This window comes from Hyperoodon ampullatus (assembly GCF_949752795.1).
Source record: "Hyperoodon ampullatus genome assembly, chromosome: 1".
NCBI classification, from domain to species: domain Eukaryota; kingdom Metazoa; phylum Chordata; class Mammalia; order Artiodactyla; family Ziphiidae; genus Hyperoodon; species Hyperoodon ampullatus.
The window spans coordinates 216,808,838-216,828,931 of NC_136914.1; the positions used below are offsets into that span (position 1 = coordinate 216,808,838).

At 38.1% G+C, this 20,094-nt stretch overlaps 1 protein-coding gene across 2 annotated transcripts in view; it reads right to left on the reverse strand.

Annotated features, from left to right (window-relative positions):
* Window positions 1-7,785, reverse strand: part of FAM204A (family with sequence similarity 204 member A) — a 31,948-nt gene extending 24,163 nt beyond the window's left edge. Inside the window, exons 1-5 of one of the 2 annotated variants that reach the window (XM_079698788.1) lie at window positions 7,766-7,785; window positions 1,473-1,663; window positions 792-879; window positions 633-660; window positions 344-443 (exon numbers count right to left, since the gene is read on the reverse strand). In XM_079698788.1, the coding sequence (XP_079554914.1) occupies window positions 344-443; window positions 633-660; window positions 792-879; window positions 1,473-1,655 (399 nt within the window). In that variant the 5' untranslated portion in view covers window positions 1,656-1,663; window positions 7,766-7,785. Of the gene's footprint in view, window positions 1-343; window positions 444-632; window positions 661-791; window positions 880-1,421; window positions 1,664-7,765 lie in introns of both variants that reach the window. The other variant, XM_079698787.1, reaches the window with a different exon arrangement.
* Between the last annotated feature and the right edge of the window lie 12,309 nt (window positions 7,786-20,094).

The window sequence follows — 20,094 nt, forward strand, 5'->3', positions numbered from 1 at the left end:
CCCCTAGGATCTTTACCCAGGTTATCACCTCTACACTAGCATTCCTTATACAGATGGTTCCTTCCCATCCCACCGTCTTAGTGAGACGGCACCCTCTAAGAAAGGCCTTCCCTGACCACTCAGCTAAAGTGGGGCTTCCATTTTAATTTCTTCACTATACCCTGTTCGTTTCTTTCTTAACAGCTTTTTAAATGATTTGTAACTATATATTTACTTGTTTATCTAGCATCTTGCACACATTAACTTCTTCACTGAACGAATTAATGAGGAGAAACACCTTAGGCAAGGTTAATTACAAACATTTCCCACTGGCTAATATAAGATGCAATAAAAAAGATCTTACCTTTTCAATTTTTTTCCTTTTAACAGGGGGGTCAAATCTATCGTTGACTCCAAAATACTGAGTAAGCTCCTTCCACTGGGTTTCTCTTGAGGACTGTTCACTGTAAGAAGAGAGACAATAACTTATGTTTTACACAAAATGTACTCATTTTTACATTTACTGTTTTTAACTGGTTACTACAATTATATTACATCTACTAGTTCCTACGTTTCAGAGGTAAGTAGTTCAACTATTTGTACAAGTTCTACAATACTATCTAGGACAGACAGATATTTTAAATTCCACCTACCTTTGAGATTCTTCATTCTTCAATTTACCTGAAAAAGAATTCACAGTGTCAATACCTAAGTATTCGGTTATTTCAAAATTATGGTTATTAAAAATTGTTGAGCTCAATTGGTCACAATTTAATATTAGCACTATTGACAATTAACCTAAATTAAAACACCTTTTCTGGAGCGTTTTCTTTTTTTCTTCCTGGATCTTGAAGTTGAGGTTTTCTGTTCAGAATGTTTTGTATGCAGTTCTTGAAATTTCTACATAAAAGTAAAAAGAAAGAAAGAGAAGCAAATATGCTTTGAAGCAAAGCATACATCTGAAAAATAACATTTTAAGTAATAAAAAACTATAACATTTATAAAAATACAAATTTAATGAAACTAGTTCAGTTCTTCTTGAGATACTCTATTGTCTGAGACTTTCACAACCTGAGTTTTTATCTTCATTTATTTCCAAATAAGTCAATCTGATAACCTGAGGGTAAAAGTCAATGGCTCATAGACAGCAAAGAGATTAAGACTGAAACTCCTCGTGTATTTTGTTAGACCAAGTAGCTAATCCTACTGTTTTTTTTTCCTTCCTCTTTTTATGAAAAACAAAACAAAAATGAACATAAGTATCTGAGTGGCCGGTGAATTGGCCACAGACCCACAGAGTAATAAAATTATTCTGAGTCAATCTTCCCTACCTATTTACCTCCCAAGAACATATACATTCTGACCACAGCAGAGACACACACAGGACCATGCACAAACACACAGGTACAGGCTCTAATAAGAACACATCAGAGAAAACCTACATTCCACATATTTAAGGGAATTCCAGAGGGACACTCTTCATACGCATTTACATTTGCCTCTGCTTCAGTTTTTGGTCCATCTGTAGGGATATCTGAGACCTCTGTGTTTGTAATGGTCCCATCTTCTTTACCTTCTTGTAAGTTAAGTTCAGAGCTCTCTACTGTGGCTTCATCATCAGAATTCAACTCAACATCACTTTCATTTAGGCCAGGAGGTAGTAGCCCACTCCACATCTTTTCTGCTAAAGTGAAAAAAATGAATTAAGACATATAAAGTAGACATGGAAAGAATTTTAAAACCATTAAAAGATACCCCAGGAACCTAATAATTATACCAATGGTTTGGGAACAGTCTATCTAAACTTTTTTTAAATTGGTATAAAGTGGGATGTACCCTCCATATTAAGATAATTTAAATATTTTGCTTGTATAAATTTTTTAAAAGTGTATTTTCAGCAAGTTTGTAACAAGACACACCTACAGATGAATGACTTAATGACAGTAGAACCTCGATTCTCTAATATATGGATAATCTTGTCCAAAGAAAAGAGGAAATTCAGTAAAAGCATTCACTGCTCAAGAATGTTAAGAGCCTAACAATATACACTGCAGGCAACTTAAGAATTATAATACTATATTTCAAGCTGTAACAGTTAGAGAAGAAAATAAAATTGGATGTTTCGCCTGTATTTGAACGTAGGAAACTTCAGGGGACTTATTACCTACAGAGTAGGAAAAGTATTACTCAAAGGAAAATTTTTAAGCTGTGCAGGTAGTTTGAGAAAAGTATGGTGGTAAAAAGGATGTCCTAGTTTTACATTTTATACTGCCTGCTAAAGTAATACTAAATGGAGTATAATCCTAACAATTTAACAAAAACATACAGCTTTTTAAAATAATACTGTATTTGGGAAACAAGTTAAAGTTCAGGGTAATTCTTATCATTAGTTATACAGCCCATTGGTAGAGAGAACCATTAACTATTGTTAAGTCTAATTAAAATGATTTTTAAAAATTGAGGTTGTAATCATTTGCTAAAATTATAATTGAGTACATTTTCACTATTAATCTCCATGACACAGTCTATTTTAGCATACGTAATGAACCAAAACCAGTTCATTCAAAAGAGGCCTAGAATTCAGAAGTTGGCTGTACTGCTCAAGATTTACTATCAACTTAAAGGAATAAAATAGAAAGATGGAAATCTTTTTGCTAAACTTTCTGTCCCCTACTGCGTTAACCTAGTAAGAAAACCACCAGCATTGTCTCTGAGACAAAGTATCACGGGATTTTGCATTACTCTGAATAATGGATGCCTGATAACTTTTAAGGACCTCCTCCCAAGTCCAAAGAATCAGCTCTCACTTTTCACAGTTTGCATCCAGACTCATAGTGCCTGGCTCTCTGAAACATCCTCACCAAAACATTCTCTTGGCTTTTTAAGAGGAAGGGTTCTAACATCTAATTAATCCAACTGTAATCCTGACTCAACCATATATTAGTGGTATGAGGAAATCATTTTTAACACCTCTGACCCTCAGTTTTTTCATCTGTTTTACAGGAATAACTATATTGCACACAGGGTTATTCTGAGGATGAAACGAGGTACGCTATTGAAACACTCAACACAGTGTTTAGGAAGTTCTGGGGACTTGATCAATGCTAAGTCCTTTTTGCCATCATTATTATTACTTCTGTGGCCATGTACTACATTTTTATCATGTCAATCATGGGTGGCAGCATCCATAAGGTAGCTTTGAAGTTTCTAATGTTTAAGGTGTATTCACTTAGCAATTGATGCAAGTCATTTACTTCCTTGATTTCCACAGCCTGACTGAAGTTTCAATTAAAAATGTTGATGGGGGGCTTCCCTGGTGGCGCAGTGGTTGGGAGTCCGCCTGCCGATGCGGGGGACGCGAGTTCGTGCCCCAGTCTGGGAGGATCCCACATGCCACGGAGTGGCTGGGCCCGTGAGCCATGGCCGCTGAGCCTGCGCGTCCGGAGCCTGTGCTCCGTGGCAGGAGAGGCCGCAGCAGTGAGAGGCCCGCGTACCGCAAAAAAAAAAAAAAAAAATGTTGATGTCTTTTTCTGAATGGAGCAATAAAACCAGAAACAAATTACCAGGAAGATATGGAACCTAAGCTTCAAGGCTCTTCTTTTTCACAGGGCCTCCCAAAGCACTATACCTGATTTTCTATATTTTTAATCTGTATTCCTTTTTTTTAAAGAGGAGACCTCAAATTACATAAGCTCCCTATAAACCCTGGATCCATCCCTAAATCTGGCCTGAGGATTTTAAAAGTTGGAATGGAGGTTATGTTGAGATATTCTGTTAGCATAAAGGACATAGTGTAAAACATGCCAATATTGAAAAACAGGTGTTGTGCTATTAATAAAAATATTTCTAGTGCTCTGAGAAGCAGGGGGAGGGGAGTGATAATAAGCTCCATCATGACTTTGCCACTGGCATATAATATACCTTCAGGCTCACTATCCCATTTCAGGACTTAAGGACAGTAACAAGTTTCAGAGCTAGCTTTCTTAGCACCAATTGGGGTTCTCCGTTTGAAGCCACTGTTTCTCTTCCTTGTCCATAGCATCTTTCGCATGCCCACTGTGTGCCAGGCACACTTCAAGACATAGGAACAGCAGTATACAAAACAGGCAAAAATGCCTAACCTCATGGAACCAACATTCTATACAAATGGCAAGCTTCTGTCCATCAGCAGCCAAGTACCACTCAGCCCAGACTTCAGTTGTGACGCTCAGATGGGCACAGTTCCTCCACTGGGCCACTGCTTCAGTATCTCCACAGGGTGAGTCTGTGCTCTGGGCACCCAAATGGGTTTCTCCTTGGGAAGCAGTGCCAGTTGCCGTGGACAGGGCATGCCTTTCCTCATCAGCCCTTAATCATTTTTTATCACTTTTGGACTTTCTCAAAATCAACTATTTTTAATAAGTTCTTGCTGATGTGGCATTAAGAACTGTCCTCAGGATGCCACTGACGGGTATGATAGTTTCTTGTGTGTGCCCACAGGGGAAAAAAAATTAAAATAACTTTTAAAAAGTGGACTCTATGTCCAAATCCATAAAACAAGGCAAAGTTCAAATAAGGTGTGTTTCTGAACTTAATTCCTAAATATCTGTAAAGTGATGTGCCATTCTCCTCTGACCATAAAACACATACACACACACAAATACCAGGGCAACTTGGTGGCCACGGACAAACACAAATTATTCACTGAGGAGCCTGCAAAGTGAAACTGCCCACCTGAACAGCAGCTTGGCTGCAAATCAGCCAATATGGAGTGGCTGCTTCGTGACTTGTTTTAGGCTTACGTTCCAAAACACTGTCTTTCTACTCAAAGCACGTACATGTTATTTATTCATTTGTAATTGTACTATGGTACCAACTGGTCCTATTAGGCCCCCTGTTACTTCTGTTGGGTTCCTCTGGATTGTGATGCTCTAGTTCTTTGAAGTGTTGCTCACCTCATACCTTTCAGAGTGCATTCCTTCATTTTAAAGCAGATCACGCCAAATTACCCTTCACACGTGGAAATTACTCAGCCATTCTCAAGAGACGTGGCATACCAGAGAACAAGAAACAAGTTTTTTAGTGTAGATTATAGCCAGATCTATATAACAGTCCGTATATCAATACATAAATTTTCACGTTTTTAGCCTGCACGTCAAATATTTTAGTTTTATCATTTAGCCCCAAAGAAGATGTAAATCATTCAGAATCCCTTTTTTCTCTACGGTTTTGAGTATCAGCCTCTCCGTTTCATATTGGAGGGATTTTTCCAATTCCACAATTATTCTACAAAAAAAATTCTGTGTATGCTATGCAGAACACAGCTTTAGTCCAGGGCTGACATGATTTATGATGAACACAAAATATTTACGTATCATCCTCGTCTCAATGGCTTGGGCTTTCTTTTGCCTGTGGAAACCAAACACAGTCACTACACTTAGCACACCTGGGCAGATGGCAATGCACCTAGAAGAACACGACACAGCTCAGCAGCTCCTCAGCTTAGGTTTCCCAAAGTTTTATGAAGACCATAATGGAGGTCTCTAAGCTAATTTCAATATTCAAAAAGCCCAATATATTTTATTATCCCTCAAACAATATCATCCACCTTTAGATCAGGAGACTTAAATTCAATGAAACATTATTCTTCACCACACATTCATTCATCAGAGACTCTGATTGGTAGCTACAGACCTGATTTTTATTAAAAAAAAAAACAAGAACAAAAATTAATGAATATAGTTTAGTGGACACAATCTTTCAAAATATAGCATCCATGGAGATATCAAATTATAATAAAAGGGGTTCTAGGTTGTGAAAGGATTGGGAACCAGTGGTAGAGCAGAGGAAAAAACACTGTTTTGAAAGTCAGAAGATGGGTTCCTGGTCCTGAACAACAAAATTGTGAGGAAGCCACTTCATCTGTCTGGATCTTCATTCTTAAGCTATAACATGACGGGTGTGATCAGATCTCTGGGATGTCCTGCTGCTCTAAAATGTTTCTTTATGGATCTCAGTATTATACGTGCCCAGATGCCCAGAATCACCTCATTCTTTGCTGTAACATTCCATCCTCTCACAGTCAGAACAATACTAATTAAACCTCAGCACCCCAGAAGATAAGGGTTCTCTCCTAACCCAGCCACCACAGGCAAGCCTGCTAGTTTTCAGTAAGACTCTGCACTTCAGAGAGAACACCTAAAAGATGCTCTGCAGAAAGGGAAAGAAACCCCAATTGTGACAGAAGAAACAGAAACAAAACGAAAAACAAAGCAGGTCACCGCTATACAGGGCATACAAACAATGTGACAGGCACTGTTTTACCCTTAATCCTCACCAATGACCCTTCCACTAGGAATTATTATCTAAACCCCTTTTACAGATGAGGTAACAGACTCACCTAATGCACTGTAATCCACTTACCTTAGGAAAATAGAACTCTATAGCTTGAAAACTCTATAGAGAACAGACTTAAGTAGTAATATATTCTTGGTGACACAGATTAGAAAATGGGTCTGAAGAATGTCTCCAGCCTGTAATTCTGTTAACATTTGATTAAGAAGAATTTTCGTCTCACTTTCTAAGGGCAGAAAGCTATGTAAAATGCTAGGCTAAATCGCATACATCGAAGTCACATTCAGAGGTCTGGGTAATAATGTCACATTTTCTGGAAGTCCAGGCAACTGTGTATAACCAAAACTCAATCTGAGCAGTTTACTGGGTAAATGTCTCCTGCCTCTAATATTCCAGAATTTCAATTCCATTTTTACCAAATGAAGCTGTCCTATTTCCCAGATTTTATATTCAATTAGAAATGAAGAAATCTGAATCTTGTCTGATCTGAATTTAATCTTACTTGTATGACAGTCACAAGCCACCACCCACCAATCTGAAGATTGTGTTAAATAATTTACACAATAATCAGTTTCTGTGACTGGGAATTAGTTACTTGCCTGAAATACTTTTAAGCATGCTGTCATCAACATTAATGTAAATGTCCTATTCATGTTTATGAAATAAATACGCTCCCTTTTCTCAAAAAGGTAGAAAAAGTACAACTGAATCACAGGCCTGACTTCGGATTTAAGTTACCAATCTGATTACCCAGATAAACTATTTAGCAGGATTTTGCATGTATGCATATGTTTTCATCAAAGTGAGTGTTTTGTTTAGCCAACACTTCCCCAGACTCAAAACCCTACACGGAAGGATTTACAAGTAACCAATAACACTTCGAGGCTCATTTCAAATTGGATGCAGCTGTGAGAATACTTACAAGGTGCAAGACAGCAATAGGGTGGCTCTAGAAAGGTACATATTTTCCTGTTTGGCTGCACAACCCGTAACTCTGCAGGCTCTCCGGCAGCAGGGTCACACTCCGATCCCCGAGCGGGAAGAATCCCCTCCCAGCACAGAACTAAGCGCTGCAGATTCTGGTGTAGGACGTCTAGCTTGCTGACACTCCCATTGACTGCAGCTCTCTTCCGGGTACAGCAATTGTAAACCAGAGACTGTTTCCCGGATCGAAAGTCTGTCTCCTCATCCCCTCTCACTCTGGCTGGGGTGGGACGAAGAACCCCTCTCCCACCAACAGGACGGGGAAGGCGCTGCGACGTCGGGTCCAAGCAAAGCGGAGGCCTGCTCCGCCGACTCTCCCGCGGGCCCGGCCAAAGGGTTTGAAGACTCCGCGGAGAGGCTGTGAGGCCACCCACGCTGGCTCCCTCGCTCCCCGCACCCGGCCTTCCCAGGTCCGTCACACCGGAGCCCGGGCCGCCTGGAAGTTAGCCCAGCCACCAGCTCTACTCACCGGTCCGTAGCCTGCCGTCCAACAGCCATCTTAAGACCCGTCAACATCGCGCCTTCTCATTGGCTCCGGCATCTCAGCCAATAGGCTAAGGCCGTTCTTGCCTGGGGGTCGCCATGGAAACCGGCCGCGCTCAGCTGTGCTTTTAAATAGGCAGGAAGGGGTTTATTCCTTTCTTTCTACTTCTTTTCTCCCAGCTTTTCTCTCGCCGTTTTCTTCTTTTTTCTGGACGTTTTTAAAGACTGTTCTTTCTCCATTCCTTCCCGTACTCCGTGGTGAGGAAAGTGCTGGCTTAGACTTTGAACTGAGTTCATTCCCCAATGACGGAAAGTCACTGCAGAAGCTCTCTAGACCCTTCTGTGAACATTTCCATTCATACACCCTTTTCCCCTCGCTCCCTTCCTTACTTTTTTTTCTTTCTGTACATATTTATTGAGCAGGCACCCTGCCAGCCTATGTTTAGAGCAAAATGATCCCTACTTCTGCTCTAGTGGCGCTTACCGTTTGGTGATCGTGGCAGCTGCTTCACTGACCAGCTGTGTGGCCTTGGCCAAAAGCTCATTGAGCTCCTTTTCCGTGGCAGCCACTGTCTTAAGCTCTGAGAAGGGGCTTAGGGAAGCATAGAAAATAAGCAAGGGGGGAAAAAACAGGGGGAAAAAAAAAGCTCTATGAGGAAAATTAAACAGCATAATGTGACCGTGATGGGAGTGGGGCTATTTTAGAAATGCTTCCATTTTCTGAAATAACGTTCTGTAATAATAATAATAAGAATACATTCCTATTTTCTAGTGTTGTAACGATTATGTAACAAAATACACATAAACCCCTTAAGGCATTACCTTGCCCACAGTAATTTTCAGTTGGTATTGGCATTAGCCTTATTAATAATGCCTTTCTTTGAAGCATTCTAAAAATGTGAAAGAATTTTGTACTGCACTCAATAACATATCACAATTTAGTATAAACCGATGTTTAAGTGTAATACTTAACTATCAACTACCTCACCCCCATTGTTTTCCAGAACATGTGCCAGGTGTATGGAGTAGTTTTCTATGACCCCAGAATCATAGCAAAACCTGAAATGACAAGTTTGGGTTACTAAAGTCCTTTCTCACATTCACATTCTCTGATGCTCGATTAGAAGCAGGGCTGAGTGGTGTGAGGATCTGTATGAAACTCTCCTGGCCAAATGTGTCCAGCCCCTCAATAGTGTTTTTCCCTGAATCCAATCCATAAAAAGTGGTTAAAGAGAGGATGTGTAGGAAAATGCTGTTGTGACTGTTACATTGTGCCTCTTAATTGCTATCTTACTCTGCTGGGGCTGCCATAACAAAATGCCACAGACTAAGTAGCTTACGCAACAAAAATTTATTTCTCACAGCTCTGGAGGTTGGGATGCCTAAGATCAAGGTGTCAGCAAAGTAGGTTTCATTCTGAGGCTTCTTCCCTTGGTTTGTAGGCAGCATCCATCTTGCTGTGTGCTCATAAAATCTTTTTTGTGCAGTTGTGTAAGGAGAGAGAGAAGGAGAGAGAGAATGGGGTGGGTGGGGGCAGGAAGGGCTCTCTGGTGTTTGTTTCTTCTTAAGAGGACACTAATCCTATTGCATCAGGGCCCTACCCTTATGGCCTCTTTTAACCTTAATTCCTTAAAGGCCCCATTTCCAAATACAGCCACCTTGGGGTTAGGATTTCAACGTATGAATTTTAAGGGTACACGAACATTCAGTCCATAACAAATGCTGATGGTGGAGGTGTAACCAAAATGGGGAAAGAGAGCACAGAGGGGAAGAACTGAGACATGGGGTAGGAAGGAAATATTGTTGGCCTGTTTCAGAACTATCTGGATTGTTTCTACATATGTTCCATCAAAGAATACTCATTGTTTAGTGCATATAAATGTGCAAGGGATAGAGGGGGAATATAATTATAAGTACTCCAAAGACTTACAGCCACCAGATTTCACATCAAAGGTTTCTGGAAAGTCCTACTCCAAAAATATGTAGTTTAAAATGTTCTCAATGTTAACTTGAGAATTCTCAAATATCTGATTGTTTACTCGTATGACATTATTGGATTCCTATAATAAACGTAAATAGCTCAGACCTTTCTTCCAGTTTTGCTTGTAAGACTTTCAGTCTCTGAATATTATTATTTTGCCATTTTCCTGGAGGAAATGTCAGTCATTTGATTTATTTTAATCAATAAATTTACCTTCCCTCCAGCAAATTCCTGTCCTGGAACTCTGCCAAACCATGCATTTTGTGAATGAAATACTTGTATTTGTGAGATTTCTATGAAACATAGAATTATTGAATATCTTTTACTAAATCATAGTGAATGTGATGCAGCTAGTGAATTGTGCTTGAATTGTGTTGCATCTGGCACTAATTTCAAACATGTAAGTTTCACTTAAATTTTCAAACATCTTAAAAAGCATAAAGCAGTTTTTCTTTGCCAAGAAATATTATAGTTTATGAATCATTTTTCCTTATATTTAGTAATTTTTATCCTTAGTGTAGAGATTACAAGTCACACTCATATTATAAAAGATTAATTGTGGAGGTCTTTTTTGACAGCTGCTAAATCTCTGATTGTTGAAAATTTCCCCAAATATAATGAAATCCCTTAAATATTTCTCAGTTGTAAAAAGTGAATATGACTTTGTTGAACAAATGATAAATGTGCTTCTTGCTGAAACTGAGATAGAGAATAGTTATTTCCATCTGTTCAAAATGCCTCATTGAAGAAAAAGTAGTCTAGTGACTTATGCGAAATAGAAACAAGAGAGTTCTGAACTTTAGGAATTGTGTGACAATTTCTCTATCTGAATTTTTTTTTAATTTGAAAATTGAAGCAGCGATAACAATGTTAATCTTCCAAGAATATGTTGAATAACTAACACTATGACATCAGCAACTGTTGATATTGGAGGAGACAAAATTTCTGTAATATAGGATGTTGCCAAAGAAAAGTACTTTTTCTTTATTCATCATGTCTGGTACTTTCAAATTCTTCAGGTCCAATAGGTTGTACATAGGAAGATAGGAGAGGAAGCATTTCTGGGTGCTAGGTATTTTGCAACGAATGTCATATAAACCTATGGTGTACTTATTATTGTATCCATTTGACAGACAAGGAAATTAAGGCTTCAAGAGTTTTAAGAAACTTGCCTAATGTCACACAGCTAGTAACATGCAAAACTAAGGTGGGGACATTTCACTGCACTCTGAAGCTCCTGCTCTTTCTGCTGTCACACACTACTCCTTTTACAGTGAAGCTCCTGATAAATCCCAGCATAGTGCAGTCAATAAAGTGTAGACATCATTAATACCCAGTGAGATGTGTACCGGGTGGGAGCTCGTGAAAAGAGAGGCTTCAGGAGCAAAATGTGTCTTCTCTCTCTATCTCTCTTAGTACCTAGTGAGTGATCACATCCCATCAGAGGCATCCTCTTCAATCATTGCTGGATTGCTGCATTGAAATCTATCTTACTCTCCCTTTTCCTAACACCTTCATCCTCTGAAACAGCCCATTGCCTGATTAATCTCTCTAAATGAAGGAATACGTGTAAAGCTTTTGACACTCATCCTAGCATGTAGTCAATAGTCAATAAACATTAGTTCCCTTCCCTTACACATAAAAACTGTGTGTGTGTGTGTGTGTGTGTGTGTGTGTGTGTGTGTGTGTTGGGACAAGGGGAATTGAACAGGCAGAACACAGAGGATTTTTAGGGCAGTGAAAATACTCTGTCTGATACCATGATGATAGATACATTTGTCCAAACTCATAGAGTGTACAACACCAAGAACAAACAGTAATGCAGACTGTGGACTTTGGGTGATTACGATGTGTCAGTATAGGTTCATCAGTTGTAACAAATGTACCATTCTGGTGGGGGATATCAGTCGTGGGGGAGGGGCAATTCATATAGGAAAGAATCTCTATACCTTGCCTTCAGTTTTGCTGTGAACTTAAAACTGCTCTAAAGATAATGTTTTAAAAAATCATAAGATGAATAACACTTCATTACTTGTGAAAATTAAATGAAATCCAAATTTTAATGTCCAAAAAGTTCTATGGGAACACATACACACAAAAAAAACTGAGTAAATAAATGTTGACAGATTATCAGATTACTCTGTCAACATCTTCGTGGTCTTTACTATGTGCCCAATGCTTAGCACTTTGCTAAGGTTTGAGGAGAATACAAATGAAGTATATGAACTGACATGTCAATAAGTTTGTAGTCCAAGACATATAATGAGGTTATAAATGATATATTTTACACTATAATTACCAAAATTATGATGTCCATGATGTAAGTAGAAACTACAGAAGTCTCAGAATGGAATTCAGAATGTGCTATTTCCTTTGCCTGGAATACCTTTCTCTTTCCTAGCTGTTGAACTTCTCTTCATTCTTTAAAACCTAGATCAAATATTACCTTCTAAGTTAAACCTTTCCTGACTCATACTGTTCATGCCTTTCTTCTCTGTGTGTTCATAACAGTTGATACACAGCAGAACTAGGGCTTCATCACACTGAAATATAATTATTTGTCATAGGTGAGTCTTCCCTGATGGATTGTGAACTCCTTTGAAGGCACAGTACTTGTCCTGCAGTACGTGCTCAGTAAATGTTTGTGGAGAGGATGGATGGATGATGGAAGTGGAGATGTCAAGGCATGAGTTGAAGAGAAATGGGGACAGAAGAAGAACTAAAATCCTGCAGCCTGTGGAACAAAAACCACATTCACAGAAAGACAGACAAGATGAAAAGGCAGAGGGCTATGTACCAGATGAAGGAACAAGATAAAACCCCAGAAAAACAACTAAATGAAGTGGAGATAGGCAACCTTCCAGAAAAAGAATTCAGAATAATGATAGTGAAGATGATCCAGGACCTCAGAAAAAGAATGGAGGCAAAGATCGAGAAGATGCAAGAAATGTTTAACAAAGACCTAGAAGAATTAAAAAACAAACAAACAGAGTTGAACAATACAAAAACTGAAATGAAAAATACACTAGAAGGAATCAATAGCAGAATAACTGAGGCAGAAGAAGGGATAAGTGACCTGGAAGACAGAATGGTGGAATTCACTGCTGTGGAACAGAATAAAGAAAAAAGAATGAAAAGAAATGAAGACAGCCTAAGAGACCTCTGGGACAACATTAAATCCACCAACATTCGCATTATAGGGGTCCCAGAAGGAGAAGAGAGAGAGAAAGGACCCGAGAAAATATTTGAAGAGATTATAGTCGAAAACTTCCTTAACATGGGAAAGGAAATAGCCACCCAAGTCCAGGAAGCACAGAGAGTCCAATACAGGATAAACCCAAGGAGAAACACACCAAGACACAGAGTAATCAAATTGGCAAAAATTAAAGACAAAGAAACACTGTTGAAAGCAGCAAGGGAAAAATGACAAATAACATACAAGGGAACTCCCATAAGGTTAACACTTGATTTCTCAGCAGAAACTCTACAAACCAGAAAGGAGTGGCATGATATACTTAAAGTGATGAAAGGGAAGAACCTACAACCAAGATTATTCTACCCAGCAGGGATCTCATTCAGATTCGATGGAGAAATCAAAAGCTTTACAGGCAAGCAAAAGCTAAGAGAATTCAGCACCACCAAACCAGCTCTACAACAAATGCTAAAGGAATTTCTCTAAGTGGGAAACACAAGAAAAGAAGAGGACCTACAAAAACAAACCCAAAACAATTAAGAAAATGGTCATAGGAGCATACATATCGATAATTACCTTAAACGTGAATGGATTAAATGCTCCAACCAAAAGACGCAGGCTTGCTGAATGGATACAAAAACAAGACCCATATATATGCTGCCTACAAGAGACCCACATCAGACCTAGGGACACATACAGACTGAAAGTGAGGGGATGGAAAAAGCTATTCCATGCAAATGGAAATCAAAAGAAAGCTGGAGTAGCAATACTCATATCAGATAAAATAGACTTTAAAATAAAGAATGTTACAAGAGACAAGGAAGGACACTACATAATGATCAAGGGATCAATCCAAGAAGAACATATAACAATTATAAATATATATGCATCCAACATAGGAGCACCTCAATACATAAGGCAACTGCTAACAGCTATAAAAGAGGAAATTGACAGTAATACAATAACAGTAGGGGACTTTAACACCTCACTGACACCAATGGACAGATCATCCAAAATGAAAATAAATAAGGAAACAGAAGCTTTAAATGACACAATAGACCAGATAGATTTAATTGATATTTATAGGACATTCCATCCAAAAATAGCAGATTACACTTTCTTCTCAAGTGCGCATGGAACATTCTCCAGGAAAGATCACATCTTGGGTCACAAATCAAGCCTCAGTAAATTTAAGAAACTTGAAATCATATCAAGCATCTTTTCTGACCACAACGCTATGAGATTAGAAATGAATTACAGGGAAAAAAACGTAAAAAACACAAAACACATGGAGGTTAAACAATATGTTACTAAATAACCAATAGATCACTGAAGAAATCAAAAAGAAAATAAAAAAATACCTAGGGACAAATGACAATGAAAACACGATGATCCAAAACCTATGGGATGCAGCAAAAGCAGTTCTAAGAGGGAATTTTATAGCTATACAAACCTACTTCAAGAAACAAGAAAAATCTCAAACAATCTAACCTTACACTTAAAGGAACTAGAGAAAGAAGAACAAACAAAACCCAAAGTTAGCAGAAGGAAAGAAATCATAAAGATGAGAGCAGAAATAAATGAAATAGAAACAAAGAAAACAATAGCAAAGAGCAATAAAACTAAAAGCTGGTTCTTTGAGAAGATAAACAAAATTGATAAACCATTAGTCAGACTCATCAAGAAAAAGAGGGAGGGCTTCCCTGGTGGCACATTTGTTGAGAGTCCACCTGCCGATGCAGGGGACATGGGTTAATGCCCTGGTCTGGGAGAATCCCACATGCCGCAGAGCGGCTGGGCCCATGAGCCATGGCCACTGAGCCTGTGCGTCCAGAGTCTGTGCTCCACAATGGGAGAGGCCACAAGAGTGAGAGGCCCACGTATGGCAAAAAAAAAAAAGAAAAAGAAAAAGAGGGAGAGGACTCAAATCAATAAAATTAGAAATGAAAAAGGAGAAGTTACAACAGACACCACAGAAATACAAAGCATCCTAAGAGACTACTACAAGCAACTCTATGCCAATTAAATGGACAACCTGGAAGAATTGGACAAATTCTTAGAAAAGTGTAACCTTCCAAGACTGAACCAGGAAGAAATAGAAAATATGAACAGACAAATCACAAGTAATGAAATTGAAACTGTGATTAAAAATCTTCCAACAAAGAAAAGTCCAGGACCAGATGGCTTCACAGGTGATTTCTATTAAACATTTAGAGAAGAGCTAACACCCATCCTTCTCAAACTCTTCCAAAAACTTGCAGAAGAAGGAACACTCCCAAACTCATTCTATGAGGCCACCATCACCCTGATACCAAAACCAGACAAAGAGACTACAAAAAAAGAAAATTACAGACCAATATCACTGATGAATATAGATGCAAAAATCCTCAACAAAATACTAGCAAACAGAATCCAACAACACATTAAAAGGATCATACACCATGATCAAGTGGGATTTATCCCAGGGATGCAAGGATTCTTCAATATATCAATCAGTGTGATACACCATATTAAAAAATTGAAGAATAAAAACCATATGATCATCTCAATCGAGGCAGAAAAACCTTTTGACAAAATTCAACACCCATTTATGATAAAAACTCTCCAGGAAGTAGGTATAGATATAGAAGGAACCTACCTCAACATAATAAAGGCCATATATGACAAAACAACAGCAAACATCATTCTCAATGGTGAAAAACTGAAAGCATTTCCTCTAAGGTCAGGAATAAGACAAGGATGTTCACTCTCACCACTATTATTCAACATAGTTTTGGAAGTCCTAGCCACAGCAATCAGAGAAGAAAAAGAAATAAAAGGAATACAAATTGGAAAAGAAGAAGTAAAACTGTCACTGTTTGCAGATGACATGATATTATATGTAGAGAATCCTAAAGATGCCAGCAGAAAACTACTAGAGCTAATCAATGAATTTGGTAAAGTTGCAGGGTATGAAATTAATGCACAGAAATCTCTTGCATTGCTATATACTAATGATGAAAAATCTGAAAGAGAAATTAAGGAAACACTCCCATTTACCACTGCAGCCAAAAGAATAAAATACCTAGGAATAAACCTACCTAGGGAGACAAAAGACCTGTATGCAGAAAACTATAAGACACTGATGAAAGAAATTAAAGATGATACCAACAGATGGAGAGATATTCAATGTTCTTGGATTGGAAGGATCAATGCTGTGAAAATGACTATACTACCCAAAGCAATCTACAGATTCAATGCAATCCCCATCAAATTACCAATGGCATTTTTTACGGAACTAGAACAAAAAATCTTAAAATTTCTATGGAGACACAAAAGACCCCAAATAGCCAAAGCAGTCTTGAGGGAAAAAAAATGGAGCTGGAGGAATCAGACTCCCTGACTTCAGACTATACTACAAAACTACAGCAATCAAGATAGTATGGTACTGGCACAAAAACAGAAACATAGATCAATGGAACAGGATAGAAAGCCCAGAGATAAACCCACACACCTATGGTCAACTAATCTATGACAAAGAGGCAAGGATATACAATGGAGAAAAGATAGTCTCTTCAATAAGTGGTGCTGGGAAAACTGGACAGCTACATGTAAAAGAATGAAATTAGAACACTCCCTAACACTATACACAAAAATAAACTCAAAATGGATTAGAGACCTAAATATAAGACCGGACACTATAAAACTCTTAGAGGAAAACATAGGAAGAACACTCTGACATAAATCACAGCAAGATCTTTTTTGATCCACCTCCTAGAATAATGGAGATAAAAACAAAAATAAATAAATGGGACCTAATGAAACTCAAAGCTTTTGCACAGCAAAGGAAACCATAAACAAGACAAAAAGACAACCCTCAGAATTGGTGAAAATACTTGCAAATGAATCAACGGACAAAGGATTAATCTCCAAAATATATAAACAGCTCATGCAAGAGGGAAGAGATATGGGAATATATGTATATGTATAACTGATTCATTTTGTTATAAAGCAGAAACTAACACACCATTTGTAAGGCAATTATACTCCAATAAATTGTTAAAATATATATATATATATAAACAGCTCATGCAGCTCAATATTAAAAAATAAACAACCCAATCCAAAAATGGGCAGAAGACCTACATAGACATTTCTCCAAAGAAGACATACAGATGGCCAAGAGGCACATGAAAAGCTGCTCAACATCACTAATTATTAGAGAAATGCAAATCAAAACTACAATGAGGTATCACCTCACACCAGTTAGAATGGTCATCATCAGAAAATCTACAAACAATAAATGCTGGAGAGGGTGTGGAGAAAAGGGAACCCTCTTGCACTGTTGGTGGGAATGTAAATTGATACAGCCACTATGGAGAACAGTATGGAGGTTCCTTAAAAAAACTAAAAATAAAATTACCATATGATCCAGCAATCTCACTACTGGGCATATACCCAGAGAAAACCATAATTCAAAAAGACACATTTACCCCAATGTTCATTGCAGTGCTATTTACAATAGCCAGGTCATGGAAGCAATCTAAATGCCCACCGACAGACGAATGGATGAAGAAGATGTGGTACATATATACAATGGAATATTACTCAGCCATGAAAAGGAACGAAACTGGGTCATTTGTTGAGATGTGGATGGATCTAGAGACTGTCATACAGAGTGAAGTAAGTCAGAAAAAGAAAAACAAATATCGTATATTAACGCATATATGTGGAACCTAGAAAAATGGTACAGGAACCGGTTTGCAGGGCAGAAATTGAGACATAGATGGAGAGAACAAACGTATGGACACCAGGGGGGAAAGCCGTGGGGGGGGTGGGGCTGGTGGTGTGATGAATTGGGCGATTGGGATTGACATGTATACACTGATGTGTATAAAATTGATGACTAATAAAAACCTGCTGTATAAAAAAATAAATGAAATGAAATTTAAAATTTTTTTTAAAAAAAGAAAGTATTTACAAAATGCCAAGATTGTCTTGGTACTATAAGTAAATTCAGTATATAACACTATTGTTATATATGAGAAAGTAGATATAAAACATTGTATAATGTGGCAATCATAATTAATATCAACTTTATTAAGAACATAGAAAATATTTAAAACATGCCCATAATTGTCTATTATCTATGTAAAGGAGTCCAAGCTGGACAAATTCTGTTTGCTTGGAATTGATGTTTTGTAATGATTTTATGGCCCTGGCAACAATGGTTATTCATCCATTCAATAAAAAGTTGTTGAAAACCTACTGCCAAATGCAGATCTGAATGCCACCCTCACGGTATGAGAAAACACATAGTTGGGCAACTTCAGTCCAGTGTGATGAGGACTGTATTAGAGGTAAGCAGGAGTGCTGTGTGAGTATGAGGAAGGAGGATCTCATGTGTGGAGAAGACAAGGCCTTGCTGAAGAGAGAGTGCCATCTCCCATCCTGACATTTGTGTTTATGTGCTTTTGTGAATTCAGGTGGTCATTATGACTGGATTCCTTCTCTGTAATGACAGGCATAGTTTCTTTATGTGGTAGATTTGTGGAACTACAAGTTATTTTCAATGATGTTTTATGAGGAGATAATTATCTGTTGAAAACATTTATAATATAAGATTAAAACAGATTTTTTTTTAAAAAGAGAGAAATGAGGATGGTGGTTTAGGAGTATCACGTCAACAAATGCAGAATGGCAGGAATGCTGTGCTTTAGGTAAGACATAAGAAACCAGCTTGGGTCAGACTCTGGGGGACTTCCCTAAGCCAAACACACAATTTCTACCTTGATACAGTGGAAGGAATGAAAGGATTCTAATCAGGGAGTAATTTGAAAAAGCAGGTGCTTCAGGGAGAGTAATGTTATAGCCTTGTGAATATGAACGATGTATTTGGAAGTAGTTGAGCCAACATGAAAGACACCTAGTTAGAAGACCATTATGGAATAAATGATTAGCATCTGGATAAAAGCAGTGGTAATGGAGGATAAGAGAGAAATCTGATCGTCAAGTCTAATATTTTCTCCATTCATTCATTCATTCATTTATTCCCTTTCATTCTTGCTTTCATGCCTTTGCTCTTTTATTGCTCCCTGCTTTCTACCCATTCATATTCTGCATTCAGTTTTATGAATTCAACCCAGCCTTTGAGGATACCCTTCACTAGGAACTCCCTTAATCAAATCTGACTTTCAAATAACCCCCTCAAACAACCTGTTGTATGCCACCTCTCACCTCCCTTCTACCTTCAGCACAACATCCTCAATTTATTCTAAAAAATAGCAAAGTTGTTCCAGATGAGCAGTGGTCATGTAGGTGGCCTCCTGGTGGTCTGCTTGGAGGCTGACTTGACACATTGTCCTCTGGTGCAGAGAACAGAAGAAGTGTGCTCTGCCTCCCCTTTGATTCTTGCAGTTCACAGGATGGAAATTCCATGTCAGCTAATCTCTTCCTCATAGATACAGGTACCCCATCTGGAAACCTCTTTTCCAGTTTTAGCCCAATAACTTTGATGTCTTATTCCTCATCATCTTTTGTGTGTGTGTGTGACACATAAAACACCGCTACGCACCACGCTCATCCTGATTGCCAAGCACAAGGTGATGATGTGCTGGCGAAGAAAAAGGAAGCTGGAAGTTTAAAGTGATGGAACTAATTAAAGAACTAGCATCTCACCTTGAATGTGTCCAAAAGAACCCTTCAGAACGTTTTCCAAAGTTTCCACTATTCAAAGTAAGGGAGAATCATTTCTTCTTCAGTATTATTTTTTTATTTTGTTTGGTTTTTTTATTACCATGTGAAATTATCTTCTATGACCTGGGAATCTAATTGGCATTTAGGATATTGTCTGTCTCTAATGAAATGACTATTCTGAATTTCCTGTAACTATTTGGAAATAAACACTTGAAACCATGTACTTGCTAAATTGAGGTTATCCTGAATGATCTGCCATACCATCTTACCCTTGCTAGGTTGTGTCTTGGGATATTTTTCGAATTGCTTTCTATATAAACTTTGGGTAAATTTACTTATTTAATTCCAGTTACGAAAAGCACATTTTCAACCTACTATATAGCACAGGGAACTTACTCAATATTTTGCAATAACCTATAAGGGAAAATAATCTGAGAAAGAATATACATATATGTGTGTGTGTGTA